Source organism: Physella acuta, unplaced genomic scaffold, assembly GCF_028476545.2.
Source record: "Physella acuta isolate Inbredline_101_S28 unplaced genomic scaffold, ASM2847654v3 ptg002216l, whole genome shotgun sequence".
Lineage (NCBI taxonomy): Eukaryota > Metazoa > Mollusca > Gastropoda > Physidae > Physella > Physella acuta.
Genome location: NW_026733716.1, coordinates 55204 through 67088, shown reverse-complemented (window position 1 = coordinate 67088; position 11885 = coordinate 55204). Strand labels below are relative to the sequence as shown.

The 11885-nt window shown below is 32.7% G+C and overlaps 1 protein-coding gene across 1 annotated transcript; it reads left to right on the top strand.

Moving 5' to 3' along the window:
• Positions 1-2185: 2185 nt before the first annotated feature.
• On the top strand, positions 2186-8992 carry LOC131932565 (pentatricopeptide repeat-containing protein 2, mitochondrial). The gene is made up of 9 exons (XM_059289490.1): positions 2186-2269; positions 3238-3333; positions 3617-3755; positions 4878-4986; positions 5950-6108; positions 6236-6346; positions 6864-6932; positions 7268-7384; positions 8125-8992. The coding sequence occupies exons 1-9, from the start codon at positions 2197-2199 to the stop codon at positions 8329-8331; spliced, it is 1080 nt and encodes a 359-aa protein (XP_059145473.1). The 5' UTR covers positions 2186-2196; the 3' UTR covers positions 8332-8992.
• The last annotated feature ends 2893 nt before the right edge of the window (positions 8993-11885 follow it).

Below are 11885 nucleotides of genomic sequence, written 5' to 3'. Positions count from 1 at the left end.
GGGTATGTATGTATGTATATATATATATTTATATATATATATATATATATATATATATATATATATATATATATATATATATATATATATATATATATATATGTATGTATGTATATATATATATATATATATATATATATATATATATATATATATATATATATATATATATATATATATATATATATATATATATATATATATATATATATGATGTAATTGTATAGGTAACACTACTTTCGTTGCTTTACGATTCCATGGTGACACAGTTTGTTTTTTTTTACAGTGGCAGACGCCACCCGACCCCCAGCCACCCATCTTTAGCACAAAGGTGAACGCGGTGCAAAGTATTCTACCGCCCATTTCTACAATTAAAAATTAAACAAAGTTTATTGTCTTCCCCTGTCTCAAATTGTAAGCTGGTCATGAAAATAATTAATGGCGCGTCAAAAATGTGAATGAGCATCACTTGGATGGCAAATTTGGACCAGCGTTTTGTGTTTTATTTAATCTCTTTTTTTTTTAATAAAAAAAGACATCTTGTTTTTATAGTGCTCTCCCCTTGTCAGCTGTTTGGCCGGCCCCTCTCTGATAAATGAACCGTCACGCACCGGCTTAAAAAATCCTGTAGTTTAGCAGTCCATCTGTCCCTGTTCAAAGTACTTCAATAGCAGAAAATGCTTACCCGACACAGGTCTCCGGCGCTGAAGTAGCTACACACTTACGTCCCTTTATTCGCCGACCTGTGTTATGTCCATTGCAACGCTCTATAAGGTTTCTATAGAATAATTGTTTTTCTTCGATCCTTTTTTTTTTTTTTTTTTTTGGGTTAATGCACTAGGTCTAGAGAAGTCACTCAAACGTCTGAATATCAACTTCAGTGTTCCCCGATAAGTTGCCCCCGATGAAGGCTGAGAGTTTAGACAGCCTTTGGGGTTCAACCATGCGGGCCACTAGCTTTGAACGAGAAACAAATAGCACCAGAGGACGATAAGATTTACGTGAGGTTTGGGAACAGGCTTAAGGTCTGGCATTATCATTTGTAACATCTTTGATCAAACGCTCATAGGAAGATGTGGCGGGAAACGTTAGGAATGTATATATATATATATATATATATATATATATATATATATATATATATATATCTATATATATCTATATATATATATATATATATATATATATATATATATATATATATATATATATATATATATATATATATATATATATATATATATATATAATCTACTTTTAGTTCCATATATATATATATATATATATATATATATATATATATATATATATATATATATATATATATATATATATATAATTGAACCAAGTCTATGCACATGTTACAACATATGAATTCGGATACTTTACTCCCCCTCTCCCCCGCCCGCATTTACACCATGCTAGGCCACTGCCTACTGTGTGAGACATCAAATCCTGATTTATAAGCTAGAAGATTGATGCCATCTACTTGAAGCGAATAACCACCATCAGAGTTTCTTCCGGGCATCTCTTCGAGGGGGGGGGGGGGGCAAGCCACCCCGAACCCCCCCCCCCTGAACGAAATGAAATGTATATAATTTATATAGAAAATATATACTTTTAACAGTGTCCGCCCCCCCCCCCCCCCCGAAAATTTCAAGTGCTCCTCGGAACAAATAAATTAGAGCACCGGTTACACTTAATCATTCTATCTAAGACTTGGCCCTAAAATAAGAAAATTAATCTTTTAAATGTGTGGGTCTAGCTATATCTCGAATAATCAAATTTAAAATTACAAATAAAAGTACACAGTACGTCATTAGATATTAGTATTACAGTTATAAGTGTATAACAGGTCGAGATAAATGTTTGGATAAAGGGTTCTTCGCGCCTACCACCCCATTTCCATACAGGCCTTTACAATGAAGCGTTACTATAATTCATCTCACAAGATGTTGCAAACGGTAGAAGAATATTGCCTACTGTCTAATTACGAGGGATTTTCAAGCTCAAAGCTAGGCTAATCAAGTCGAGATGGAAGACTTGTGCTATTTTCTTAAACTGGATAGGCCAACAACTTATCGTGTACCCATGAAACGTAATCTTAAAATCTAACAGTTAAAAATTATCACCATAACCGGAAACTTTCTGTAATATGATGACGTCAGTGATAAGAACCACTACTCTCTTTAAAAAATGGCGACCTCCATAGGAAGACAGAAACTGGGTTCCATTATTCTTAACCATAAGAACTCAATGCAGTGTTTATGTATGCAACACATTCTTGTTAAAATATTTAACAATCCATAGTTACTTAAAATATGTAGCAAAATACATTCAAACAGTTTAGGCTAATCAATAGATTCTACTGTAACTAGAGGACGATATTTCGAGTCCTCCCTTTGAAATGAATCCCGGTCAGAACGTCGGACGTCCTCTGGCAAAAAATCATTAAAATGTCTGGCATCCTCATCCATCTCTCTAGTTCAGTGTCTAGAGCAAGACAAGCTAGGCCCTATTGAGGCCTAGTATGGTTACATAACAACTAAAATGCTTGTGCTAACCACAGATCACTTCGAAAACTGATGTCACAGAAATTAGTTAGTGGCATTTATTTAAATTTATCTCTGATTTAAAAAAAAATATCTCAAAACCATTATATCTCCGCGAAAAGAAGCTTTTATCTCAGACCAAACCATTCATTTTGTTGAAAGAAATGCATTAGTTTGATATAGAGCGTTGGAATGGGCATGTGCAATACATAATAAAATGGGCGATTCTGGCCGGAAAAAGATTCGCATGCGTATTTTGATGGTATTGCGCAGGCGTATGTTTACAAACAAACCGAGGAACCCTGTCCCTAAACCCTGCCCTAACCGTAACCCTAACCTAGCGCAGCTATCAAGGTCACTGTGCATGCACAGAACTATTGATTTTTTTATTTTCTGCCAAAAACTTTTTTTTCCCCAAGTAGTCACTTCATACTAAAATACCTTTAAATATATTAAAAGTGACAAAAGTCAAAACTCAATTGAAAGACAATGTGAATTACAGATTGAATCTTTTAAATATACATTCAATTTCTTGTAAACTAGATCTTTCTCAACTGCAATTAGTTATAAGTTGGTGCAAAAGAAATGTGATGACTACTATTTTTAATTACTTTAAAAACATTGGTATCAATTTTTAAATGTTGGAATTTTATTTTATTTTAAAAATTAATTAATTTTTCATCAGTTTGTCGCACTTTGCTGAGTGAAGCAGACACAAAACTGGATCGTTTTCTCAGGCAAAGATTATTTCGTATTGATGTTCTTGGTACAGCAGGAAAAGGCAGGGCATGTTTTTCATATCAATTATTTGTAAAAGTATTAAAAGCTTAATCATTTAAAATTTCTGAATGATAATTTATTTCAACAACCTTTTTAAATTTGTGTCTATACCAAAACTTTTTCACTTATGTTTATAATATTTTTGGAATTATTGTATATTGTTTTAGTAATTTTATGTATAATTCAGTTTTCAATGTCATTTAAGAGTGAAAATTAAGGAATGCAAAAGTGGTACATATGAAGTAACATTTCTAATCATGTTTTCTAATCTCTTAAATTTATAGCATCTTTAGTAGAAAAATTGAATAAAATTCAAACTCCAGCAGAAGCCAAAGTCGCTACATATGACATTGTAGACTTGATACATGTAGCTGAGTCTAAAACAGATATACTGTTAATAGAGAAGCTAACTGAATTTATCAGGTGAATTATCAAAATAATTTTTTTTAATTGTTTGTATTTTACTTCTACTTTCACTTTGATTTTACGTAGCTATTATGTAATGTGTGGTTTTAAATAATTAATTTTTTGAAAAAATCTATCCCAACAATTGTATTAATTTTTCCCACGTTTTCTTTAACTTGCTTTCGTCTCTGTTTGTTTGTCTTTCCAATCAAATCTTGCGATCGAAATTTCTGGCACTTCCCAGTTAGCTAGCGCGCTGAAATTTTCCGGGAAGCTTTGTTTTGGATGACAATAGAATATTCAATTGTTATTATTACTAAATTGATCCATGGAAACATTTTATTGAGCATTTTAGAGCGCTATATAATTGTAGTAAAAACGTGGGGAAAAAGGGACATAACCCAGTAACTGTAATTTGATGAAAACAAGGTTCGGTACTCTCCCTGTTTCTGCTTACTGAGTAGTGTTCACGCTGTGTTGAACAAACACTGGTGGCCAGTATGGGGGAGACGATATGGTCGAGTGGTTGGGCACACGATTGCTATCCTACTCGACACGGGTTCAAATCTATGTGTTCTAGTCAGTAACGTATTCGCACAACGTGTTTTGTACGAGTTGTCTTCCTTTACCCAAAAAAAAAGTGAAAAGATAAAATCGATAGCAAGATTTTAATGCAAACAAACAGACAAAGACTAAAAAGTAGAAAATAATAATCATTAAAAAAGTTTTTAAAAACCCACGTTTTCTGATTGAACTAAAAAGTAGAAAATAAATGCTATACATCACAATAATGCAAGCGATCACTCTACTATAAGCGATCAAAAACGTGGGGCGCCGTGATTTTCTTACAGTTTCTAATACTGTTGACTCTCTACAAGCTCCCTAATAAAAGTCAATAGTAGTATCTAATCAATAGTAAGATAACTTTTACTTCGGCGCCCCACATTTTTGATCGCTTATAGTAGAGTGATCGCTTGCATTATTGTGATGTATAGCATTTATTTTCTACTTTTTAGTTCAATCAGAAAACGTGGGTTTTTAAAAACTTTTTTAATGATTATTATTAAATATTTATAATTGAGGTATTTTACAGCATGTTTTAAATACTTTGTATGTTTTCTTGTTCTTTCATGTTACCAGTCAGTCAGATGTTGTAGATATAGAAAATATACACTTGGGAGCATCTGTCTTGAGGCTGTACAGTTATCTTGGTTTACCTACTGAAGCTTATGCTCTATACAAAAACTCTGTAAGTATACATTGTAGAGTTTGTTCTGTTAAAGCATTGCCTTGCATGAGTTTCTGCAATTAATTTTTCTTATTTTGAACAGGATTAGAAAAAATGTTTACATCAAAACTGCACTCAGAATGTATAGGTTCACTTTAGAGAATCCAAAAATAAATTTCAGCCTCTGACATTTAGAAGTTTACTGTCTCGGGGAAAAGTATGATTACAATTTCCTTACGGCCAGGTGAAAAGATGACATATTTTCAACAACATCACTTTGAAAAAAAAAACTATTATAAAATATTTTTAAACGTCTAAAAATAATAAAGCAACATACAGAAAAATGGTTCACGTTTATTTTAAATGAATTGTAAATAGCTTAAAAGTTTACCAATAACAAAAAAATAACAATAACTCCAGAAAAACTAAAATGAAATTTTACTTCTAATATTAATTCAGTAAAAAATATTTATTTTTAATGCTAGAAAAAAATTCACTGAAGACACTGAAATTGCTTTCTTTTTCAATATCACTGTATTAGTTGCATTATAAGTAAAGCTGGATTCAACGGCAAAGGCAATTTAATTAATTTTAGTTGCACTAATATATTGCCCGTAATTCTGGAAAAAAGAATTTGTAACTTTTAAAAAATCATAGACAATGGACCTCTAGTGTTAGAACAAGAAAGTTATGTGAATAAAACTAGTTATTTTTTGCTTGTGCCAGTTTCTTCAAAATGTTATCGACTAGACTTTTATTACTATATGTAAATAAATGTACTATACATAGTTTGGGTTAAAGACCAAAACTTTTTTAAAAAATTTGCTGCACTGTTTTATTAAATACAAAACTATAAATAATAACATTAATTTTTCACAGCATGTATTTTAAAAAAAAACGCAAGCATTTTAGCTAAAATATTTAAAAGTATAACCCAGAAATTCATACATCTTTAAGATGAAAATGTTATTAATCATTTTTCAGCTGTGTTCAAAGTTTTTTGATGACATCACAAGTCATAAAATATTGATGGATTTCCTTTTCAAGTCCAAACAGTATGAGCGAGTGCTTGATGTGTATTCTGGCCTGAAATCTTTTAATATAGACTGTGTCACTCTAGCAATGGCCTCTTATTATCATATTGTAAGGACAAACAGATTTTTTTTATATTTTATGAGGTGTTTTAGCAATAACCACTAAATACTATGCTAGGCAGTAAAATTTTCAAACGTAACTAAATATATAAAATTTCAGGTATATGAAATTTCAGAATTCTACAGAGAGCCATGCTGCCTGTTATAAACTGGCCCATAACCTGATGCAAGAACATAATTTGCCTCGGAGAGCTTTGTTGTATGCTGCTATGCTAGCAATAAACCAAGTATGTTATTTACCAACATTTTTAAAACTCTGAATTTGATTAATGTTATTTTCAAATGTCTCATTGTTTTGAAATAAAGTTTAGGGTATAAAATTGGGACAGTGTGGTTGAATGTTAGAGTGCTAATCTAGAAGTCTCGAGTTTGGTTTATGGACTCGAATCTGTAGGTGTCCACCAGGCATTGATGGGTACCTGACTCATAATGTTAGGGAATATAAAGGTGGCTTCGCATAGTGCTGGCCATACAATTCCTTCATCGGCCTAGGTCACTGAAACAGGTAAACTCCACTTCACCTGCCCCATGTACTTTACTTTTTTTTTAAATAAAAGGCAAAGTTTTATTGCTCTTATGAACTATATTTATTATGATTCACTTAACTTTTCACAATGAAATTTTACAATACTCCATATAAAATCATTTTTTAGTTAAACAAAAACAATTTTTTAAAATTAAGATGATCTTTTATTACCTTTAATTAATAAACCAAACTTTGACATTTATTGTTTTTTTTTTTAGAACAAGCCTAAAGATGCTTTAAAAATATTAGAGCGCTGTAAAGAATATATAGTTATTTTAAACATGAAAGTAAGTAATATTACATTAATTTTAGTGTTTTTTTTTTAGAATGTGTCAGTACGTGTTTTCACAAATTTAGAGTTGAATTTCATTTGAATTATTTACCTAGAAATATTTAAGTGTATTTAGCTAAAAATCTTATGTATGAAAACATTTCAACACTTATTAGTTATTTTTAAGTTACCTTGACCCTACAACTTGATTAAACAAATCAGTGTTAAAAATAAAACAAAATGCCCCATTGTTTTCTTACATTTTTATAATATTTCTTTTGAAAAAAAAAACAATTGAAATAGTAACTAAATGAAAAACAAAACAATTAGTTGAATGTAATATATTTTCAGTTGATTTGTTATGCCAAGTTGAAAAATTTTACTGCTCTTTTGAATACTCTGGAATATATAAATAAAAAATCAGATGATGTGACTCAACCTTTAAGCATGAGACTTTATGTTGATACAGTAAGTGTATTTAACATTTGTTTTTATCGTACATTTTTTTATGAGAAGTAGTACAATTTACATTCAGTATTTATAATAATGATTTGATTCTGAGCATTGAAATTCAACTTAATTATATTTTATAAATGCTTTCCGAATACAAAGTTTTGGGAGATGGTAACAGGCATTGTGAGGGACTGGGTGAAGTGTGGTGGTGGTTTTCCACAGGTAGCCATGAAGGCCAACAGTTCTATCCTGAAACACCTGACCAACAAGTGATAACACTTGATAAAACACTTGATTACAGCAAACTCAGTTCATGAAGATGCCTTCTTGGAAGGCAAGCATGATTGTGGCTGGTGAATGCCATTTGGAAGCCAGCAAATTGAAATAAAGAGAGATGGTGTAGACTGGGTTTTCATGGCTTGAGTTTAAAAAAGTTGCTACAATTTGTGTTCATTGGCTTGTCTCAGCCCTATGCCCCTCGGGGAGTGGAAAGGAATAATTATGACAAGAATATGTGTTATAGCTACTACATACTTCTGATAAGGGCTAGCTACCATCTAATTTCACATTTACCCGTACTATTTTCTTTGAAGAGTGAACTGATAATTATTTTGTGTTATTATATATGTGTTATTATCTAGTTATATGTTGTACAGTAGCACATCTTTCCCTTACTAAATATGATCTTGTATTCAATAATGTTTAAATATTGACCCCATGTTGTGTAAATTAAAATATCTCCTGGTCTTTCTCAGATGAATGAGATGCAGGCAGCTTTCACGGAAAACAGTACACAGGAGGAGTTGAAGACTTTCTCTAAACTTCTTGAAGACTTGAAACCTAAAGGTGTTTTCAGCAAACAAAGCGTTACCATTTTTCTTGATAGAACTATCCCAGGAGATGTTGGGTACGCAAAAGAAAGTGGCAAACTTAAAGTAGTTAGAAATTTAATTAATTACTAAAATCTACTTTGTACATAAAAATCATTGAATTGTAAATTTAGTGAAAAAATACTGATAGTACTTGAAAGAGATTTGATTTCCTCAATAACTTAAAATGAGTTGAGACTTAAAATAAATATGTAACATATTAAAGTTTGTAATATTAAATTAGTTTTCAGAAGGTAGACCTAGCTAGTACACAATTTAAATGTAAATAATATTTTCCTGATTAACCACAGCCAGTGCTTACTTATGAATGTCTAATCTAGAATTGTATTGTAATGTTCAGGTACAACTTGACCTTTTAAATTTTCATAAAAAGTAATTTTTTTAGTTTTATAATTTTCTGGCAAGCATTAAAAAACTTTATAAATTCTAAGTCTTTCCTTGTTAAAAATGAATAAAAAAAACTTAAATTCATTTTATATTTAATGGTAAAAATAATTCAATTTTAATTATTAAGGAACATTATAGTACCAATTTTCCATCACCTTGTTTTAGCCTTTTTTGCACAAATAATTTACAGTACAGTCTTGTATTTTGTGACGTTAAAAATATGCTAATATGTGCTACCTTCTTTCTTCCTGACTTTTTCACTTGCTCATTTGTTGTTAACTAATAATTGCAGTTAATCAGATAATGGAACCACAGCATTTCTGTTAAGAAAAATGCATAACAAAAAGAAACAAATTAGCAAAGGAAAACAATGAGAGGAAGTTTAATTGTTGTTTAACTAACACTTGTCTGTGAGCTTTTACAGGCTATTATTCAGGGCAATCTATTACAGTTTTTTTGTTTCAATAGAAACATGGGTCATTTTGTATTTTGTTGTAATTAGTATGAAAATTCCATAATAATTAGAGGTCATTTTTTATATTTTTTGTGACTGAATAAAAAAGGACAATGTTTTTAAAATTTGAATTTGTTTCTTCTTAAACATTTGTTTATGTCTTAGTGTTAATGTTAAGTATTGATGTTTAATTATGTTTCTAATCATAACAAGACACATTCTGATGTTTTTTTTACCTATTGTTTTGTTTCTTCTATCCTTTTTAATGTACATTAAGTTGAGGTAGTTTTAATTACTCCAATAACCATGGAGTAATGTTCATTACTAGTAAAAGAAAACAGCAGACCAAATGTCAGGGATGTGTCTGAGCTTATACGAGTGAAGCTGGAATAAATCAGTGGTCCCCATGTAGCTATAAACAGGAGGCTCCAGTGTCAATAGACGGAAGACAGGTAAATGATGTGCAAGAGTTTGTCTACCTTGGCAGCAAGATCAGCAAAACGGGAGGCACAGAGGAGGACATACGCGCTAGAGTTAATAAAGCCCGCTGTGCTTTCACAGTCCTGCGACCCATATGGAAAAGTTCGGCCATCTCCATTACCACAAAAATTAGGATATTTAACTCTAATGTCAAGGCAGTTCTGCTGTATGGAGCAGAGACATGGAGAGTCTCCAAGGCAAGCACAGCAAAGATACAGACCTTCATGAATAGATGCCTTAGACAGATACTGAAGCTGAGATGGCAGGACAAAGTGCCGAACTTGGAACTATGGAGGAAAGCTAGGCAGGAGCCTATAGGTGTGCAAGTAAGAAGGAGGAAGTGGCGCTGGGTGGGTCACACACTGCGAAAGGCTCACACAAATGTTACACGCCAAGCGCTTGAGTGGAACCCCCAGGGAAAGCGGAAGAGAGGGCGCCCAAGACAGACCTGGAGGCGGAGTCTTCTTGAAGAACTGAAGCCAATAGGGATGTCTTGGGAGATGTCAAAATTAATAGCCGAGGATAGGAAGAAATGGAAGGAAATGGTGGAGGCCCTATGCTCCATAAGGAGCAAAGAGGACTAACTAACTAACTAACTAACTAATGTAGCTAGTTTTTTTATCATTGCTTGGATAGTCTGTGGTAAAGGCGTAATATCTTGGTACTCTCTTTGAGCTTATGATGTTTTGTGTCTCTGCATTTGAAGCTTAATATAATGGCATTTTCCATGAGCTCATGATGTATTGTGTGCCGTGTGTACATAGATATTTTGGCATCTCTATAAACTCAAGATGTATTTTTGCAAAGATGTGTACTTAGATATCTTGGCACCATGAGCTCATGATGTGCTATTTTCCTCATATGTAGCTAAATATCTTACCATCTTTTATGAGCTACTGATGCATTGTGTGCCAACATTTGTTATAGTTAGATATCTTGGCCACCATCTATACACTCATGGTGTGTTTTGGATCAGATTGTGACACATGCCTCAGAAGCTTATTAATATTAAAGAAGTGCTGGTCAGTCTTAATTAATCAAATTAAAACTATGTCCACCTGAGAATATTGGCTACAATTCTATACCCATTGAACTGATTTGAAATGTTGAACCATTTTGTGTGAATCTGCTCAAGACAGCAATTTATTTTATTCATGGTGGTACATTGATAGTTAGTGCAAGTTAAAACACCTAAGGTATCTTTAATTAATACATTTTTTTTTTCTTTCTGAATTATTGGGGAGGTCTACACTGTACACCCTTCACACATCCTCACATTTTGAAGAAAGAAAATTTTATCATAACACTAACCCTGGATCTTTAATTAACAAAACATAATTGTGTTTGACGAGCGGCCTAAAAGTATTATAAAAAGCCTAGTAAAAAAAGTGAACTCGACTATTTATGAAAGTAGCAAACAAGTGGTGCCTAATTATAATTATTTTTAAAAAAAGTTCAGCTGCAACCACTGCAAATTTAAGATATAAGATTTAGACTAGCTGAAAACAACACATTTAAAAGGCACATGTGACTCAAGGGTCGTCCATCTTTGACATGACACTTTTTAGGTTTTAATGCTTTATCACAGTTTCCCAGCTCTGATCAGAGTTTCTTCCAGGCATCTCTTTGGGGTGGGGGGGGGGGGGGTGTCTGTCCCGTCCCGTCCCCTCCGCCCCCCCCCCCCGAACGAAATGGAATTTATAAAGAAAATATATACTTTTACCAGTGTCCGTCCCTCCCCCCCCCCCCCCCATCGGAGAAAAAAGGCTGGGAGAAACACTAGATCTGATGGATACCTGGTTCACATTTTAGGGAAAGTAAAGGGGACTGTGCATTGTGCTGACCTCTTTATCCCTTCATAGGCATAGGTCACATAAATAGGGTTATCCATTGATGACGACAGGATTTTAAATTTTTTTTTACCTCTCCACAATCGCACATCGTCACAAAGAGCCGGACTCCTACTTCCTTCCTAAAAATAACACCACGCCTCAGCTATGATCCTATTAGAGTTTATTTTTTAAAACAATTGTTGGTATTTCTTCATGTCACTGTGCAAAAATCAGGCTTTGATAGAGAAAAAAAATGCACAATGACAATTTCATTTTGGGTTCGGGGTCCCCTTTTACTTGTAACATTTCCTGGGCCTCATGGACACACCCAGTTGACCCCAACCTACAATATGGGGCTGTTGATAAGTTTTTATCGAACTATTTGGCCCAGGCTATTTTCAATAGCAACTTTCAATTTATCTGAATTCCAGTATACAAAAAAAAAAAAAAAAAAAAGCACGAAATGACGGCTA

Bases quoted from the DNA above. Each gene is read 5' to 3' on its own strand.
- LOC131932565 (XM_059289490.1), top strand. From the start codon at position 2,197: ATGGCGACCTCCATAGGAAGACAGAAACTGGGTTCCATTATTCTTAAC. The intron at 3,334-3,616 runs GCAGGGCATGTT...TTAAATTTATAG, and splicing joins TCTTGGTACAGCAGGAAAAG to CATCTTTAGTAGAAAAATTG. The intron at 4,987-5,949 runs GTAAGTATACAT...ATCATTTTTCAG, and splicing joins ATGCTCTATACAAAAACTCT to CTGTGTTCAAAGTTTTTTGA.